This window comes from Monodelphis domestica, chromosome 4 (assembly GCF_027887165.1).
Source record: "Monodelphis domestica isolate mMonDom1 chromosome 4, mMonDom1.pri, whole genome shotgun sequence".
Taxonomy (NCBI): Eukaryota; Metazoa; Chordata; class Mammalia; order Didelphimorphia; family Didelphidae; genus Monodelphis; species Monodelphis domestica.
The window spans coordinates 32,404,892-32,426,217 of record NC_077230.1 but is presented as its reverse complement, the minus strand read 5'-3'; the positions used below and the strand labels follow the sequence as shown (position 1 = coordinate 32,426,217).

The 21,326-nt window shown below is 34.3% G+C and overlaps 1 protein-coding gene across 13 annotated transcripts in view; it reads right to left on the bottom strand.

The window, feature by feature from the left end:
* The window catches only part of DMD (dystrophin), a 2,399,796-nt gene that overhangs the window by 399,910 nt on the left and 1,978,560 nt on the right, over nt 1-21,326 (bottom strand). For all 13 annotated transcript variants that reach the window (XM_007493357.3, XM_056797113.1, XM_056797116.1 and 10 more), the window contains 3 exons: nt 17,191-17,347; nt 6,571-6,691; nt 5,660-5,928 (listed from right to left, as the gene is read on the bottom strand). In XM_007493357.3, coding sequence (XP_007493419.2) covers nt 5,660-5,928; nt 6,571-6,691; nt 17,191-17,347 — 547 coding nt within the window. The remainder of the gene's footprint in view (nt 1-5,659; nt 5,929-6,570; nt 6,692-17,190; nt 17,348-21,326) is intronic.

Here is a 21,326-nt window from a genome sequence, read left to right as displayed (position 1 = left end):
AGAAGCAATTATTATTGATTGTTAAGTTCTTATACAAAATTCCATTTCTACATCTAAAATATAAGATTGAATTTAAAGGGCTGGACAGGTTTCTGTAAATTTAATTCAGTTTTAAATTCACTTATTTGAATATTTTGTTGATATGTCTAATATTACTTTTAATTGAAAATGAATATCATAAAATTGTTTCACATGGCCCACAAAAATAGAAGAAATTTAAAATAATGGAACAATCAAACATAAGACAGCATTTTTTTTAATGAAAAGATTCCTCTAACTTTTACAGAATTATAGTACATAAAAGTATAGCCTTCAAAACATTATTTTTGGGAAACACAATTTTCCCCCTAAGAGCAATTTTTACACCCCTTTAAAATCAGATTTTTGCTCTGATTTGTCACCTATATAAATATCTACTTTTCCATCATATACAAAATGATGGCTTACCAGTAACCATTTCTCAGTGTCATTGCTTAACTTGTTTAATGTGAGGTTATCTGAGGCATGATATTGGTACCAATGTTAAATGGATAAATGTGAAAAATGTAATTCCAGGGCATGACAGCACAGCTGGCACCTACTTCTTGGATTATTTGCTCTTAAATCATGCCTTGTTGTGCTAGATGTAGAAGAATAGTTAAATGATGAACTTGAAACTGGGAGAATTAAAGAGAAAATAGGCCACTAGCTGCCATTTTCCAAGCAAATCTAGCATTCTTGCTAAATATCACCAATGTTTTAGGATTGTGTATAGTTAATGCAATGCCTCTATACGTAGAATCTAATAAAAATGCTTAATCTCTCAGCTTGTTGTTATATAAAATTGTTCCCAGGAAAATGAAGACTCCATTAATACCACAGATGCAGTGAATTAAATATTCACACTTTATAATGAGATCAGACCTCTCTAGATACTAGATTATAACAATACCATTTTGAGATCTGAAATCCTTTAATGCTAATGATATGTTACTTAATTTCTGTTTGGAGTAGTCTATAATTGTCAGGCAATGTCTCTGGAGGACCAGAGAGCATTTATTACTGTCTCCTATTGCACCCAAAGTGTTCAGTCTAGATTCTAATATCAGTCAATTCTCTAGAGCTGCTCTATTAAGTGAGACTTTTTTGAGATTATTATTTTCAAATGGAAGCCTGGGTGATATCGTAGGGAAGGAGTTTCAAGGTTCAAGAAAATACCTCTTGAGAAAAATAATATCGGGTGGATTCATTAACTGAGCATTTTGATTATCTGCAAACTCCTAAATGCTTATGAAAAAAAGTAGTTGCTGTACAGCTTTCCTGTAATTGAGAAACATTTGTAGCATATTCTGGTGCCTATCTTCATCACAGTCTATCAAAAAAAATGCTGTGAAGTTCTTTATGTGTAAAGAGGTCCAAATCAAAATAAGTTGGACAATAAAAAGGACATGTTCACAGTCTCCAACTGTTCCAAAGATTTTCTGTCTTTAAATAAAGTTCATTCAGCAATCAAGTCATTTTTGAAACAATTGGAGAAACTAGAAGGATGTTTGTCTTATTGAATAAATGTTTATTTTGAATTTGGAAGGCATTTCCTTTGAGTTAAAAAAAATCTATTGCATGCCACCATCTCCTTCCTTCTCACTCATTGTCTTACATCATTTGCCTGCTTGCAACATATATTCTTGCATAAGTTGTTTATGAAGCAGCAAATTAATAGTCTTTCTGATTGTTTTTAGTTGGGATTTGGAGAGCTGACAAATGAATTAGTGGAAAATGGCAATTCTACATGAATTAGCTTTAAGGCTCGCTAAGAGGCCGATGCAGAACTTAATAAGAAACTTATTAAGAGAAGTAGGACAACTTAATTCAGATTGATTATAGACTTTGGTGAAGACAGCTGGAGTTCAAATGAAACCGAAAAGGAACTTATATGCACTTCAAAGTATGCTAAGCAGATGTCTGAAACAATTACTGTGGGCTGCCTTTTCAGAATCTAAAGGCACTATGGGAATAGAGTGGTAAATGCAGGTTCTACTGACACAAGGGGAGGTAGCTTCTCCTAAAGCGAACACCACCATCTTAAATCTGATTCTTTCTGTATAGAGAGCAATTCAGCATTCTTATCACAATGAAGGGCTTTTGGTATGATAAACAGTGTCCAAAATGAGAGGGAATGCATGAGAACTCAGTCCAGAGAGCTTTTCATCTCTACCAATAGAAAGTATGTTGTTGAGATTTTTCAAGGAAAACATTCTTATCACTGCTGTCAGCACTAATCTCATCACAATAATTTAATCTACATTATATCATTTATAATTTAATATAAATGTTGATTTCAATAAGATTTTAAAGGGCAGCTGGGTGGCTCAGTAGATTTGAGAGGCAGGTCTAGAGACAGGATGTCCTGGGTTCAAATTTGAACTCAAGACAATTCCTAGCTGTATAACCCTGGGCAACTCACTTACCCCGCCCTCCCCAATTGACTAGCCCCTTCTGATCTTCTGCCTTGGAACCAATGCCCAGTATTGATTCTAAGAAAGAAGGTAAGTTTTTTTTTTTTAAAACAAGCTTTATATATATATATATTTTTTTTTTCAGATATGCTAGGGATCAAATCATGTTCCCTGAAACATGAAAGGATAATGCAAAAAAGATCTCACAAACCATACACTTAAAGAGAGGTATTAGTTTTATCCTTTATACCAACCTTCATCCAAGGTAACTAACTACAAGAGCAACTAAAATTTCCTCCTAGGTGCCAACATGGAAAGCATCTGACATAAATGACAGTCACATAAAAGCAACTGACACTGAGTACTCCATTAGCAAAAATAATCAGCTAAAAGAGGAGGCTAACAGATGAGTTTCTTCCTGGAGGAATCATCTCCATACAACAATAGCCTCACCATGTTCTGTGATCTCTTCCTTCATAATAATGTTTTTAAAAGGGCAGCAGCAGTCCCTGCTCTCAAGAAATTCATAGACTAATGGGAGAGACAACATTTCCTGAGATCTTTTTAGGGGATCCACAAAGCCAAAACTATATTTATGATAATGTTAAGACATTTCCATTTATATTATGGTAAATATCAATAGAAAGAACTCATATAAATAAAAGCTCTTTGTAGGGAGGGTCCTTACTGATTGCTGAGCCCCAAAAGTTCAAAAATCATCGCTCTATAGGATGCCTACCAAAGGATATCAATGTATTTCCTAAAATAGACTCAGAATTGGACATAATACTCCTGATGTGGGGTGACCAAGGTGAGAGTACATGAGAAAATTACTTTCACCCCCAAAAGAGTGAAATGAATAAGTTCATTAGTTTTGCCCTCAATGGCTGAATATTGGGCAAAGTCAAAATTGTTCTGGTAGTTTCAACTTTGCCTCTTAGTGGTTACGATGTAAACTCTAAACTTATTTACTACCAAAAGTTATAGGAGCAGAAAGTCCTGAAATGTATAATGCAGAGTACATAGAGCAGGCAATTTTGAAAAGCTATAAAGAACAGCACATTCACCAGTCTGATGTTTGACACAGTAAGTTGGAGCATATTCATCAGTTTAATCAATATCTGACACAGTAAGTTGGAGCATGCATGCTGTTATCTCCAGGTCTGCAAAGATGTGGAAGTTGCTCAAGTAGCAAGATTGTAGTGTGATGAGTTTTAACAATATAGCACAAGACATTTAAGATAAAGTTTTATTTCTCCTAAAGTCTGCTTAAATTTTAAAAATGAAGCAGGTATACAAAAGACAGCGAGAGTGACGGCCTTGTAAAGCCTGTTTCTAGGGAAATAAGTCTAGATAAATGAAATCTTTTCCCATCTCTGCTTTAAAAACAATGCCAATATGTATATGTCAGATTTGGTAGTTATACTGACTTATTTGGGGCATTTAGAAATACCCTCATTGGTTCTAATATCACACCCATCAAATTGGCAAAGATGATGAAAGAAGAAATTGACAAATTTTGGAGTAACTATGGAAAAAATAAGGTCTAATGAGCCATTGTGAACCTGTGAGTCGGTCTTGCCGTTGTGGAAAGCTATTTGGAACTATTCCTCAAAAAGTCATGAAACCATTCACATCTTTATGCCCTAAGAAGATCAAAGGAAGAGGAAAAGGATCCAACTGTTTTCATAGTAGCAAAAATCTAAAAGCTATGGGCATACCAGCCAATTAAAGAAAGTCTAAACATATATATGAAATGGATTATTGTACTAGAAAAAATTATAAAACTAACATCTAAACTAGGAAAAACTATATGAAATAAAGTGAAGTGAGCAGAATTAGAAGAACAATTTATGTAAGCATAACATTATAAAGAAAAAAAAAACAACCTTGAGAGTCTTGAGAATGGAAATATCTTGAGATAAAAGGAAATAATGAAACATAATTCCAGAGGACTGTGGATGATGTTCGTTACCTTCTGACAGGATATGGGCTCAAATTGCAGAATGAGACATAAGTATTTGGACATTGCCAATGAAAGAATTTGTTTTACTTGACTATGGATATTTGCTACGAATTTTTTTTAGTTCTACCCTCCCTTCCTTTCTTCCTTCCTTAATGTTATTCTTCCTTAATGCTTATTAATTTTTTAAAAATTCTAACTTTAGAAAGGGAATATACTCTTCAAGATTTTGACTTATATAAAGGTTATAAGAATTTAAAAGTCTGGCATTAAAAAATAGAAAATGGCATGTTTATATTAGTATTTCTTTCAGGTGAATATGATGATTTCTGAACTAAGTTGATAAGGATTTCATGAACAGAATCCTGGACAAAAAAATCCCAGAGATATCTGAAAGCTAGAGTTTAAGGTTAAAAGATAATTAATCCTGTGGAGCTGAATTTAGTAGTCTGAGATTAGAAGAAAATATACTAATTATGATAGTTTTATTATAATTTACTCCATTTTATATTGTTCAGTACATCTTAAGCTAGGGGAAGAGACCAGGAAAACCTTTCTAAAGAAAGTGAAGACACAATGTTTTTAGAAAGGGACTTGCACAAGTTCCTATTGTTTAGTTAGTGGCAAAATCAGGACTAGAGACCATGTGTGCTTAATACTAGTACTGTGATGTGGTTACAACATACCATATCTTCATAAATTTAAGAAACATCATAGATAAAGCTATATTTTGACTATCATAATTACCTGTGGGTATTTTGAAATTTAAGGAAGTTCTATAACTTTTTAAAATAATGAATTATATATGTTTAAATTTAATTCAATTTTTAAGCTTTCCTTCAGGTTTTTTTTTTGCTTTAAAATGAGTAATTAATGTTTTATTATTAAAAGTAAAAACTAGAGTACTAAATTTAATTAGATTCTTTTGGAAGAGAACACACATTTGTGGTAGGAAGTGGAAACTATGCCAAATGACACCATGAATGATTGTGTCAAGCTTATCAAAGTCAAGAGCCAGATCTCACTGCCTAAGATCTGACTTCCAGGCTGCCTTCTTTAAGTAACTTCACCAAAATATGGAAACTTAGAGTGGAAACAAAAAAGTTTTCTTTGACATAGCGTATTTGGTACTCAAGAAAAAGAATTTCAAGCATACTAAGGCAGTACTTTCAGAAGAAAAGAGACAAGGAATCTGTACTGAATCTTATATTAGAATTGCTTTGGATGATGCAAGAGAATGAAGAGAAGGGGCACACCATACCTTGACTTTCTCTAGGTGCTCTTGCAGAGAGTCAATGAGTAGATCTCCCACTGGCTGCCAAGAGCCCCTCATCACTTCAGCCTGACGTAATTTCAGGTCCAATTCATCCATTGCTTCCTGAAGGTCCTGTAGTCTTCCTAGGGCCTCATCTATCTTCTTCTGCCAATCAACAGAGTGCAGGTTCAATTTTTCCCATTCGCTGTTGACCTCATCAGCTTGCTTTCTCAGGAGTCTTGTGACATTGTGGGCCCTCTCCTCGGGAGGCAGCTCTAAATTTGGAGTATAACAAGCTGTTAGGTCACATTCTTTATTACACTGGTGTTTTTAAAATAGAATTGAATAGTTCATATCGGATAAAAGGGACCATTTATAAGAGATAGGAATGCTGCTTTAATATAGCTTTTAGATGTTATAACATAATATTGGGAACATGGGGCTATAACATACAAAGAGTCCTTGCTGAGGCTTTTATGCTTTACACTGGTCTCATTCTTAACTCTATCTTGTTTCTTCAAAGATCCAATTAGACTGTTGCACTAAATGATGGGAATGTTGTGTGAGTCAAATAATAATTCATTTGGATTAGTCTCTTAAATTGGTAATTAGTTCATAGTTTTTATTACAGTAAAATTGCTTCTAATAATTGAAGTAGGTTCTCATTTAAAAAATGCTCACCTACTTGTATTTAAAATGATTTCTATTTTTGTTTGGAAATAGGAATACATGTTTATACATTAGGGATTAAGATTTTTGATTCTTTTCATCTATAGGGTTTAATTTGAATTGATTACCCAGTGAAATTTAAACTAAAAAATATTATTTCTCCTGAAACAGGAATCAAGAATTTATGGATCTCTCAGTCATTGTTGATCCTTCCATCAATATGTTATTATACCTCTACATACAATTACCTCTGGGCTCTTGGTAATGCTTCTCAAGTTCCTCCAAAGGTTTCTCTGAAAGAAAGATTCTCACAGTCTCAAGTGTACTTGTGATTACAGGTTCTTTGGTTTTCAACTCCCTCTTGAAGGCCTGTGAAACCAGACAAAAAGTGGTATCAATTTTGTGCCCTGGGTTTTTATTGACAATTCGTATTGGATATTTACAAATGGATAATGATATTACCAGGTCAACCTTTAGTTATAATATCTAGGCAAACAGACTGGTGCCAAAAGGAGGGCAAAGGCTACAGACTATTTTGACAATCAAGAAATGATAATCTTTAGAAACTCTTACCTTTGCTAAAGCCCTATCATGTAAGATGAGTTATTAGTTTAATGTGACTGTTAGACTTGAGATCTAGGTTGCAACATGTCTAACAAAAAAAGAGATGTAAATATAACCAAATATAGCCTTGAAAACAATTGTAAAAATCCAAGGGATTTCCATAACAAACTATAGAGATCAATCTGAGACTATATTCGCATCATCTTGTCTCTACATACATATGTATATTTCAACTGTAAGTAGTTAAACATGAAGCTCAAAATGGAAGAAATAAAAATAGAAATTAAACTACTTTCACAAAACAAAAAAACTGAGAAGCAAAAACTATCTCTTGGTCTGTCACTGTCCACCATAAATATGTTTTCTGTTTCATAGAGAGAGTGGGTGCTGTACATTTGTAAGGTAGAAAGAGACATTGGGTACCATTCTTGGGAGATTTTCCTGGAAAGTTTCCAGGGCTGTGGGGAACATGTAAATCTAACTGGAGACCCAGCATGACTTCCTCTAGTGAGTTAATAGCACCTATTAAGCCTCTACTATGTGCTAGGTAGCGTGCTAAACATTGGGTATACAGGAAAGACTAAAGATTGTTCTTGCTTTCAAGAGCTCCCAATTTAATGGGGTAGATGATGTGAACACCATCTGTACATGCAACCCAGATATATACTGGATAAATTAAGACACAATCAATAGAAGGATAGGACTATGATAAAGGTGGGTCTGGAAAGGCTTCTTGCAGATGATAGGGTTTTAGCAAGGACTTGAAGCAAGTCAGGGGAGTCAAGAGGCAGAAATGAGGAGGAAGAGTATTCCAGGAATGGGAGAGTGCCAGTAAAAATGCCTGAAGTCTAGAGTCTTTAAAGTACTTCAAGGAGACAAATGTCACTAATTTTTAAAGTCTGTCATGGGAGTAATGTATAGGAAGATGAGAAAATTAAATAGGGGTCAGGGATTGAAAGGTTTTTTTTTTTTTAGTGCAAAAGAGAAGATTTTATATTTGATCCCAATGGTGAGAGAAAGACAACAGAGTTTATTGAATAGGAGGTATCATGGTTGGAACTGTACTTTTAGGAAGATTAATTTGGCATCTGAATGGAGGATAGACTGGAGTGGTGAGATGCTTGAGAGAGGGAGACAAACCAGTACAGGCATGAAATGATGAGGGCTTACATCAGGGTGATGGCAGGGTCAGAAGAGAGAAGAGGATGTAAACCAAAGATGTCACTAAAATTGATAGGAATTAGCGATAGGGTGGATAGTGGAGGGTGGGAGGTAGGGAATGAGAATGAGGAGTTAGAAATACCATTTAGCTTTCAAGCATAGGTGACCAGGGGGATGGTGGTACTCTTAGAAGTAAGAGAACATTCAGGAGTGCCAGGTACTATAGTAAGGAAGAGCTGGTATATCTTTGATCAAGCCAGTCTATTCATATAATAAGAAAGCATCATGAGGAGAGGATTACAGGTAAAGTTTGGGAATAAGGGACAGTTACAGAATCAAGAGGATAGGAGATAACACAAATCAAAGCTGGTGAGTGCCTATTCCAATTCTCTAATGCTACAGATGAGATTATATAATAATTAGGCATTATTATGATTACATGGAATTATATAACTTGAAGATGAAAGAGATTTTTGAGATCATCTTGTCCAATCTTGTCATATTATAAATGAGGACCAGAGAGGTTAAACAATTTGCCCAAGATCACATAGTGAATTAGTGGCAGAGCCAGGAAAAGAACTCAGGTCTCTTGACTCCTTTTAAAGTCAATGTTCTTTTTTAAAAAAAGGAAAAAAAAATCTTTCAGCATAGAAAAGGTCAAATATAGTTCTTGATAGTTTAAAGAGCCTTTCTGGAGAAGCCAAAATTGAATTTTATTAGACAACCACAACATCAAAAATCCCTAGAGTAATGTGAAAACTTAACCCAGTAAAATGTTCTTAAATATTTTAGTGGCACTAACAATGAGAAACATCTCACAAAATCATGGATCCTAACACTTACAAGGACTTAAAAGATAACCAGCCTTCTCCCTTCATTTTTTGGTTGAGAGAACTGAGACCTAAGGAGATTAAATAACCAACAATATGGTGAATACTAAGACATTTATCAGTTCTTTATTGATCACTTTTTCTCATAGCCTTTTTGTTAATTTATTTATTGTGTCACTGAGAAGACATTTGAATATATGCAGAAAAAAGGACTTTGAAATGACAAGAAATATTTAAATACATACACAGAGCTCTGGCCATAATTTTTTAAATTTCACTTCATCTTCATTTATCTGTTTCCCAACCTATCCTCCTCTTTCTCTTGGTGGCCCTCACGATATATCAAATGCCACAAAGGCCATAACTTATTTTCTCATAATTACTCAAGAATCAGAATATAAAGTAAAACCAAAAATGGACCTGTCATGGCATATAGAAATCCAGGTCTTTATCATCTCCTAACTGAATGAAACTCATTGGCTTGTAGTTGTAGGCATGTCAGTCATATGTAGTTGCCAGGCTCCTCCAGTCAGCCTTGAGGGTCTTTGACAAGGGAAGGCAAGATCTCTGCTCAAGGAAAGTCATGCCCCTCATCTAATAATGCAGATCCCAGCTGGCTGTCCCAGCTGAGCCACGAAGAAAGCACTCAATGGAATGGTTGTGGGTATTGAGAGCCTAGAAAATCTTCAAGTTGAATACTTCTAATCAGGTGGTGGCTTCTTCCTCTTGCTCAGGCCCAGTGTTTATAACGGTGACCAGAGCTGGGGCACAAGCTTGGTTCTCTGATCTAACCACTGTTCTTTACTCTTTGGGTCAAATTTGTTAGCTCCTCGGTAAAACTTTCCTAGTAGAATATCACAACTTTTTTTTGAAATTTAATAAACTAGATTTCTCAATGTGAAATGTATCTCAGCTATTTACAGGAGTTATTTGCTTCAAACACTATTTCACAAAGAATCATATTGTGCCTTAGAAGGAAGGAAAGCCTATGGGATTATGGCTATGAGAGAACATTACTAAAAACAAGGAAATGTAATGTGAAGCTTCCTTTCATGATAAGTTATCTGTTAATTGTTAAAAGGCAAAATGATACCAGAGCTCTTGCATTTTGTGAGTGAGTGTTATATACACCTCTCAGATAAAACCTTTTCTGAATAAATTTTTAGAATATCTACATGTTAGAAGTTGCTTTTGTTGGCTCCTGGGCATCTACCACTATTTGAAACCTGGAGCTCAAGCTGTTTTGTAGGCTGACATAAAAAAGATAGCTAATGCTCTCCTAGTTATATTTCCTGTTATATGTGTTTACATAGAAAATCAAGACTAAGATGTATAATTCTGTATAATGCTCTCTTCCCCCCTAAATTTCTTGAAGAAATAAAGCTCTTGATAGATACTTTCAAGTGAATTAGGCTTGGGGCATTTCCCTTAAAAAAGAACAAAAATATTTCATGTGACACATTTCATGCACTTACTGGTTTTTCTAGATATGGAAGTCACTTAATAGCACACACAAGGAATTTAAGTGAGAAAAACATCACAAAATATTATTTTTGAATTATAGAAGACAGTGAAAAAACCCACAAAAGAAACAACTACTCTGAATTCTAACATGTGGAATTCATATGGGCAGACACAAACCCCTAATGTTTTATGGACTATAACTGCATATATGCTTCTGGATATCTCAAAATGATTGTTAGAGGTATCTTAAACTCAACCAATACAAAGTAGAATTCATTATCTTTGCCCTCAAATCCTCCCCTCTTCTCTTCTTTCTTGTTCATTTCAAAAGCACCACCAATTCTTCCATCTGCCTAGGTTCATCATATTATTGTCACCATCAAATTCATGTTTATGCCTCTCAGAGGATTTATACCACTGGAACTTTAAGGGTGGGGAAATTTCTGACAAGGAATTGTGTTGCAGGAATGTAACTATTTTGTAAACAGAGTTGAAACTGTAAATTATTTTTGTTTGTTGTTGTAAAACACATATAGCAATTGTACTAAACAGAATTAGAGGCAACAAATGCATGCGAAATTCACAGCTAAAATTCATGGAGAGAAGAAGAAAAAAAACCATGAAGAAAAATAAAGATATTGATATGGTAACAAGACCAGAAATTTGTAAAAAAAATTTAGCATATTATACTTCCCTTTAAAACAAGAAGTTTCACAGAAAAAAATGTTTATTTGAGAAAAGAAATCCATTTGAAGGAAATTAGAATAGATAGAATAAAATGTCAGATAAAGGGAGAGATGCTCCTTTACAGATAGATTTGAGAATATATTAAGATATTGAAAGAAGAAATGTAAAGCAAAGAAAGAATGCTTAATAAAATCTGAAGACTGGAAAAAAATGGAAAAAGCAAACCAAAAAACCCTGTAGGATCAATCATGTCTTGCCTTGAGAAACCACATGGACTAGGGAAATGAAAAACAAAAAACAACGCATGAAGAATTGCAAGAAGCAAGGGAGAGTGAAAAGAGCCTACTCTTTCCTATTTACTGTTTATCAGAAGAAAGTGGTAACCAAAGATGAAATTTGTAGGGGATCAAGAAACATTTCTTAGGTGAGAAGTCAGAATCTTGAGGGAAGGCTTTCCATAGGTATAGATGTAGGAGGGATCAGTTCCAGACCCAAGGGATACTGGGAGAAAGGTGGACATGATTTTGACACAGTGAGCTGGTTTAACTGACTATGAGTTGGATGGACTATGAAGAAAAGTCATAATACTTTTAAAATTATAGTTAAAATATTTAATATAATTTGTATTTCATTCATTCTATAATAAAAGTGAAAGTATGTCATAGCAGTTATATGTAACTTGCCAACAAGAGTAACAACTGAATGCTAGTGTGTATAGAGGAGATCTTAAAAATAAAGTGACAATCATTGAGCATTAAAGCTAATAATAAGAAAACTCAATATTAAAGATATTAATGATAATAAAAATAATAAGGGAACTCAATACAATGATATAAAATTATTGTTTCAAATACAAAGATAAGCTATCTCATGGAAAATGTATAATTCCCTTCTTTAGCATTTTTAATAAAAGGATTTTCCCTTTAGTCTAAGTGTATTATTGTTTGACAGCTAGGGATAGAGCTGGATGCAAGTTGTTAGTGTGTCTTTCACTAAAATCACTTATTTTGTAAACATCTTATATTTGTTTACCTCTAAAATGTCATATCTTTTCCAGTGGAATGTATGATCCTTGAAAGGAAAGTCTGTCTCAGTTTTGCATTAATATTTTTACCACCCATCATAATGCCCGGTACATACTAATATTTGTTCATTGTCAGCTTGAGGACAGTCTATACTCTTGCCAAATTTATTATTCTGGCCATAGGGTGCAATAGCTAAGAGTGCCGAACTTGGAATCAGGAACACCTAGGTTCAAGTCTCACCTTACTAATTAGCTGTGTGACGCTGGGCAAGTCACTTAAGTTTTGTTTGTCTCACCTTCCTCCTCTATAACATAGGGATAATAATAGCATCATTATAGGGATATTGTGAGGATCACATAAAATAATGTATGAAGTTTTGTAAAATCGATATTCAAATGCTGTATAAATGGTAGAAATGGTGATGATGATGGTGACATTACAAGGACATAGATATAAAAAGCTAAATCAAGTTCGACTTATGTTGATCTAAAGTTGATCTAACCACAACTTGTGGTCTTATTAAATGATCATGATCCTGTATGATCTCAAATAATCACAATACATTTCTGGTAAAACTGAGTCACTTCTGGAACCTTCTTAGACATTTTTAACTTTATCAAGAGAAGAGACAAGACCAGAAGTGAACCAAGGTATGAGTTGGTTTTCAGATAGAATTCCTCTGGAGACTGCAGTTTTATGGGGGTGCTGGTATAATACCAACCAGGAGAGCAATCTCCATTGCCACTACTGACACCAAACAATAAGTTGTCACCAAGAGATTGGAATTATTCTGATTGATTCTGGGGCCATAACTAGAAATGATGATTAAAAATTACAGAGAGGCCATATATGGGGTGGGGGGGGGGAGAAAGTAATAACTATTCAAAAGTAGAATAACTCAGTTTGGGTAGTAGTAGATTCTCTTTCAGTAAAGATATTCAAGTGAAGTTTGGGGATGCTTTAGAGGGAGTCTTCTACACTAAAGTTTTAACTAGATGCCCTCTTAGGTCTCCTCCAATTATAAGATTCTATAATTCTTTAACTCTGAATTAGAACACCCTGGACTGAGTTGCTTATTTGACACAACACTGGGGACTAAGAATGAGATACCTTTCAGACTATACTTGGCAAATATTTTTCAATTTAATTCTCATTTAGTTTCCAAATGCTACTCAGTAACATTTTCTATTACTATAGAAAGGAAAAACAAAGCAATGTAAGAAAACTAATGCACAGTCTGAAAAATGCCCAAAGTAAGCAGGGAGCATTGATACTAGAATTAGCCTAAATGAATGTATAATTTGCAGTCAATGATTTCAGGATAATTTCATTGAATTTCTGAACTTCTTTCTCACTTTGTGGTGACTTCAGAGGAAATCGAATGTGCATAATATATGGCCTGACAAAAGAACAAGTAAACTACTTTATTCAAGCCTTTCCATTTGTCAACAGTACCTATGCAATAATGGTTTTCTGTCTACTGTTTTAATAATGTATATATTGATTACCTCCATCTAAATCTTAACCAGAAATTCTCAGGGATCTTTGAAGGTATCCTTAATGTTTTCTAGGGAAGGGATTATAGAGATTTTACATTAAAAGATGAAAACCTAATGACAAACAATTTCATTAGTAAAATTAAAAAACAAACAAACAAAAATATTTCTAACAGGGTTCCCATCAGTAGGACTTAATCTCCATTCATATTTTAGAAAGGATAAAGAGAATTAGATAAACTTGGAGTTTATGATATACTAACAAGAAATTCCCTTCATTATCTCTTTCTTTTCAACTCTCCTTAGGATGCTTACAGAAGGAGACATGTAATAAATATCACTTTAGTGACTACTCAAGTAAAACAGTTAATGTCAGCTTAAAAAGAATGTTTTTGGAACAGGATAATAGTATACTACTAATAAATTTAGTTAGTCAAATAACAAATATAAGGAAGAGTCAGGGTAATTTGGTGCCAAGATGGAGAACTTAGTGATATCATGGCACATTGGAAAGAACAATAAATTTCACATCAGAAGATTTGGGTTTGATTTCCAGATTTTCTATGTGATCTCTCAAGGCAAGTCCCTGAACCTTTCTTTATCTGTAAAATGAAGGGTCTAGATTAGATGACTACAAGGTTGTTTCTTGATCTATGATAATAATTCAATATTTGCCAAAGCACACTTAAGCTTCAGTTATTTTTGATGATTAATATGTGATTAACATTGTTTTTTGTTAGTTTATGAGAATCATTCCAACTAAATAAGTTACTTTCCTTCTCATCTGACTTAATGATATACTCTTTTGACCAAGAATCAGATGCCAGGCAATGCTATTATATTCTGAGTCTAGATGTGGAGATTATATGTATATGTTGCTTTTATGTAACATATTTCCCTCCACCAGTCATAACTGAGGTTTGACTTCATTTTCCCCATTAATAATAGATCTGAAAATAGGATTTTATTATAAATCCTGGCTATAAATCTTCACTGACAAGTGGGGTGAGACCACCTATGGTTTTGTGTGAATTACCAAGTTTATGAAAAAAAATAAGGTGAAAATGAACTACATTTGATCATAGTTTCAACTTTTGCCATTTTAATGGGTTGTTCGTTCCTTTACTAACTCAAAGAAAAGTGTGAGAATTCGAAAATGGAGGGCAAATCAGGTGGTGATTGGTAGAGGGTTTGGGAGAAAGAAATAACCCACCTTAGATACAAGAAAGAAATAACCCACCTTAGATACAAATTGTAAGATGAAAAATAACTTGGCATGACATTAAAAGTAGCCAATACAATTGCTGTTTGATAAAGCAAGAGATCTATGGAGAATAGGAGAACCTATGAAGAAGGCTCATGGCATTCATGAAAAGTTAAAAAAAAAACAACAACAAAAATCTGCAAATACAAAATCTGTCAAAGACACTTGATGGCAATAGAATTTTGTACTGCTCTTGTTTTCCTTCTCTCCGTCCAAGAGAGCTTTGATGAGTAGACAGAGTGACCCAGTTTCAGTGATTATCTTTTGTTCTTTTTTTCTCTCAGCAACAAGAGCATCAGTAACTAGACAGGTCTCACGTTAAACTACAAAAGGCTTACTGTGTGAATGTGTGAAAGAAACTGAGTAAAACAAGTTGCTATCTTTTTCTATCCTTGACTCTGAGGAGTGGTGATAATATTCTTTGAGAAGGCTGTGTTTGAGTTAAGGATGAGCATGTAAAAAGCACTTGGGTGAGGTATAAGGGGAAAGACTTTGGTCTTCTAAGTACCTCTACATATATCTGAAAATACTCTGGTTGTAAAATAAATAGAAAAAATTTTGCTCTTTTCTTTTCTGTTGCTTTCCTTTTCTGTTAGTGTAGTTGCCTAGTGCATGATGATAATGAGTTTGCAGTTCATCTCTGACCAACAAACCAGTTCATCTTAATCACCAACCAATTAGCTTCACTTCGTGCATGAACACATATCATGCCCCTCTTCTCAGGCTCCATTCTTTTGCAAACACATCCCTGGTCACAAAGCGGCTGGGCAAAAGAATGTGGAAGCCCCAACAGAAAATCTTTGACCATTAGTGGAAAACAATGGCTTGCTCTTTGAATGGTGGCTTGGTTTTGCCATCCCTCTACAAATATAGGACACATCAATAGTTCATCATGTGGGGTTCTTAGAAGAAGCACGAAGGGATAGTTTTTGCAAAGTGGTTCATTCATTCACTCAACAAGTATTTAGTAAATTTCTATTTTGTACCAAGTTTGGTCCTAGGTATTGGGAATCTCAAGACAAAAAGTCAACAGTCCCGCCTTCAAATCATAATGCAATATCCTTAGGAGGAACTTCTAGACTCAAGCCATATAACGATATTATTTTATAAGGTGTGAGAAGCATGGTGGCAGGCCCTGGAGAGAGGAAAACTTGCATTCAAGTGCCTTTGATAAACAGTAGCTGTGACTATAGGCAAATCACTGTACTCTACAGTGCACAAGGTAACTCTAAGACTTTACATTATAGGCAAGTCGCCAGTCTTCATGCTGAATAGTGGCCACATTGAATTGAATTAGAGGTCTGGACATCTTCATTCCCTCCCATTATAAAATATTTAGTCATTAAAACTTTACCCTTTAGATCCAATACTTTTCTTCTGAGCTCAATTATAGGGCTAAAACCAACTAAAAACCACACAAGGTAAAATATTCAAAAGCTAAAGTAATATAAAAAAGATCATAATCCCTGTAAAATATCTCCTTATAAGAGGTTAATTTAAATAGTTACACTTTGTTATGTATCATGAAGGAGGATGAAGAATTCAAGAAGCTGAGTCCTAAATTGTCCCAATTAAGCCCTGAAAATGCCTTTGCAATTCTGCTCACACCTCCTCCATTCATATGATGCTTTGCTGTCCATTGATGCAGACCCTACATGGCCTCAAATGGATTTGTTTTCCTCCAAGACCTTTTCCCTGACTAGTCCTCCATAGTATGTGTTCCCTTCCTGTGAATTCCCCCAGCCCTCACTTAACTTGCTCTCTCCATCTATATGATGGCACTCAAACATCCTTGCTAATGTGTTGCCTTGGAAATATTTTTAGCTGCTTATGTTGTAAATGTGCCTTCCCTCTCCCGTGTCATGGAGGGCAAAGATTTTTTCTTCATTCTTTTCAGTCCTTAGACCATGGCAGCCAAGTGGTACAAGTTGAATAGATATGCTGGACTAGGTAGGAGTCAGGATGATCTGAGTTTCAATTCTGCCTCAGGCATTTTCTGTCTGTGATACTAGGCAAGTCACTTCAACCTCCTTGAGTTCAGTTTCTTCTTCTGTAAAATGGGAATAATAACACCTGCTTCACAGGATTGTTGTCAGTATAAGATGAGAAAAATTTGAGAGTACTTTGCAGACCATAACATGCCAGTTATCATTATTATTATTTAGACTCATTAATGTTCTGTATTTAAATATAATACATGGTTACGAAGTAGAGGTAAATAAAACTGTTATTCTTTTCTATCCTAATGACAAAATCCCTTACTGATCATTTGTAAAGCTTGTAGAATAATTCTAGATGTTCTTCTGATGCAATTTCATAACAACATCCATTTTATTCCAAAAATATTTCCAGAATACTATACTTTAAGAAATCCTACCCTGTGTATATCATTCTGCTGCTGGACGGCAGGATAATCGCCTCCAATAGGTGCCTGCCGGCTTAGCTCGTCGTCTTTAAGTTGAAGCCACACCAAAAGTTCTTGAAGAGAGAGATGCAGACGCTTCCACTGGTCTGAGCTCACTTCTAGATGAGATCTGAAAAATATATTCACATCATGTTTTGAGAATATCCACTAGCATAGTTAGCCCCCAGAATAATCATTGCCAAGGTACATTATTGGTTGTTTGGTATCCGTGCTGCATGAATTTAACTGTAAATAACATGCCCAGGATTTTCTTACTTCAAATTTCTCCATACTTGAAGTTGAGGTTGATTGAAAGGGATAGAGAGAGGAACATGGCACTGTGGAAAATTGGCAGCTATCAAACAGATGACACCAAAATCCACCATTCATTCAACAACCAATTCATTTCTCTTTCTCCCTTTACAGACAAATTTCTTGAGAAAATTATTTAAGCTTAATGTCACCACTGGCTCTTCCCATACTCTCTCGTCATTCATGTATCAACTTTCCTGATAATTCTTTTGGATCTGATTTCTCAAAAGTCAAAAATTACCTAATGAAATTATCTATTTACCTGACTTTCATTTTTGGTTTCTGAGATGCCACACTTTTTTTTCTAATTTTCTAAGCTTCATATCTCTTCTTTTTTCCCCTCTGACCTAGGGGAGCTATTCACTAGGGTTTCTGTTATCTTTTCTTTTTACTTTCTGTCATTTGGCAATCTCATTCACTCATATGGCTTCATTTATCACCTGTACACAGATACCTCCCTAAGCAATATTTCCAGAACTGATTTCTCTTCTAAGCTCCATACCTGCATATCCAACTGCCTATAGGACATCTCCCACCTAGAAATCCCACTGGTATCTCAAAGAAAAACTACTCAAAACAGGATTCATATTTTCTCTCAGACATCTCCCTCATAATTTCATATTTCTATCTTTCACAAGACCATTCACCCATTCTCCCCTTTCAAAAAGTTAATGTCATTTTTAAAAATAAATTTTATAGATGTCTTTTGTTTTTATATTACCTTGATCCTTATATTTCTTCCCCTTTCCCACAAAGCCATATTTCATAACAAAGGATAAAAACTTGATGTTATTTTGATTTTTCATTTTGTTACATTTCTTAAATCCAGTTTTTAGCACCCATTTATTATCTAAGAAGTTTTGTATCTATTATTCTCCTTTCTTTTCCTCTTGATACCATGGGGTACTGGCCCTCATTTCTACATACATAAATTATTGCAACATAGTTTTCTACCACTCTCTCTTTCAATTCATGGCCTTTTAATGAATATTACAGATGTGGACATATTGATCTTCTACTAAAAACTCTTCAAAAGTTGTCACTTGTTAAGTTTGGTCTCCTTAGACTTACAATCCAAGCCATATATCAGCCTAACTTTCTAACCTTCTGCTTAATCATCCAGCACCTCTAACTGCCCTAGGCACTGTCCTTTCACAGAATAAATTTAGAGATAAGTTTAGCTTTTGACCATTGAGCTATGTCATTTTTGATAGCATCCAATAATCCACTTTTCATCATTGCTTATTCTTGACTGGTATGTGGTGTATGTAGATTATTTAGCAAACCACACACTCTATGTCCAAGAATATTTCTATTATAGTTGTATAAAAATGGATTTTGGTACCTTGGGAACAAGTAGATTTCTCATCATTTCATCCAAAGACTAGAAGAACAGCCATTAGTCATAGATACTATAAAAGGAATCTATGTTCAGGTATGGTTTGGACTATATGGCCTCTGAATTCTTTTCTGATGCTATAATTCTGTATTTTTGTCATAGATTTTGGCTCAGCGTGTTTAAGATATACCTAAAACATTTTATTTGTTATATGTAAGCAGGGCACGTGTAGTATTTTCTAGTGATATGAAAGCCAATGAAAAAATGAGAGCATAGAAGACATTTTTCATAAGGCTAAGCCTCTGAGGTAAATTTTAGTTCAATTCTGCAAACTCTGGTGTGTTAGTTATCTTGGAGAAATCACAGATACCTCTAATTTCAGATATGGAAGTCAATAGTTATCAAACCTTTATTAAGCACCTACTATATGCCAGGCACTGTGCTAAGCATTAACAATAGAAAGAAAAGTAGATAGACCCTGCTTTCAAAGAGTTCAATGGGGAAGACAACATGTAAAAAACAAACTATATAGAGGATAAATTGAAAATAATCAACAGTGAAGGAAAAGTAAAGATTATTTAAATTTATAAATTAGATCCCCGAGGCACAGAGAATCTAAGTATTATGCCAAAGGTCAAGTTTTCTACTATCTAGATCTGTCCATTTTTCCCTGATGTGCTTCCTGAAGAAATTGGAATGACAGAAAAAGAAACAAAAAAATAAGCACATCAGACAGAATCATGTACACACAGATGTCTGTGTGTAGAGAACCAAATTTTGAGAGCACTGAGCGATTTATTCCTAAGAAAATGGTGTAGATACAAAATTCTTTGGGAAAAAAATCAAGAGTGTTATTACTACCTTCAAAAAATTATGTGCCTATTTATTATTTGTATGAAATATTAATGAGAATAACCTACATATGTATTAAGCTCATACTTGATAAAGGTCAGGGAAAGGAATGGGCAGGATTTCACAAATGAAATCTTTAAATACACTAGAGCTTTATGCACACAATTTACTAAATGGTATACATAAAAATCTATCTCACCATTTTTCTATGGGAGTAGAAAACAGAAAAAAATATGACATCACTTGTTTGTATGGGTATAGTATTGGGGGTTTTTGTTTTAAAAGATTACTCTATTACAAAACAAATAATGTGGAAATAAGTATCAAGTGATAACACTTGTATAACCTTGTGGAATTGCTTATCAAGTCTGGGAGGATGGTGGGAAAGAAAATGAATCATGTAAACATGAGAAAATATTTAAAAATAAAAGTAGAGTTAAAAAATCTATCTCACTTCTTAATATCTGTTGGACACAAAAAGTTATTTTATTTAGCTGAGTAAAATGCCACCAGAGAGACTTTGCTTCAACAGTCCCATACATACACTTAAATCATTAGAAATTCCTTGAAGATACAAGAGATGTTTGATGAAACTATGATAATTAATATCAAGCAATACGCAATATAGAACTTTTTTGCCAAATGTGTTTTGCTATTTTAATAGCGGGTATTTAATGTCTAGTCCAAAGAAGAGAAGAATTCTCTGTAAATGGTGATCTTTCAGATAATCCTGCTTTTGAATGACAATATGTTGGAACATTGAAGGTCCTGGAAAATGAAATCCATTGGTGAGGAAATATCTATCAAAGTACTGAAGTGTGTTTGAGTTCCCCATCAATTTCTGATTGGGTGGGGATGTGGTATTTCAAAATGCAGTATCTTCCATTTTTGAATAATCACAAATGTTAGAACTAATCAACAACTTTTCTTCTTTTGATTTCTAAACATTGTATACAGTTCTTCCCCAAGGAATTACACAGATTAGATCCACACAGATTAAATCCCTTTCACAAATCAACTGTTTAAATCACAGACCAATATGTTTCCTTAAAGTCTTTTCTGTTATAAACATCCTGAGTTCCTCTAACTGTTCCTGCCTCTTCCATTCTCTGTTTGCCCTTTTCACTGTATGCCCCAAATGGTTTTCAGATATGGAAATCTCCAGCCTCGATGTACTCTGCTAGCTATGATATTTATACTTGGAAAGAACAAAATGAGGTAGCCATTTCACTCTTTGCTTTTCTGCCATTTTTTTCATTATCTTTGTCATGTTCTTAGGGAGACAAGAATCTTTCTTTGTTTTATAACTCCTTTGTGTATTTCTCATATAACACTGTTCAGTGGTCTATGTTGGTATCTTACGATAAAGAATAGATTCAGAGGTAGAAGAAACTTTAGGGGTCATGTAGTTAAAGCACCTCATTTTATAGATAAGGAAACATTAAAATTAATAATAAATCGATTAAAGACTAAAATTACTTATTAGATCAAAGAGCTAGCCAAGAGGAAGAGCTATGATTTGAACCCAGGTCCTCTAACTATAAATTCAATATTGCAGACTGCTGCCTCTTTTCTCTCCATTTGTAATTTATGAGCTTTATGGGGG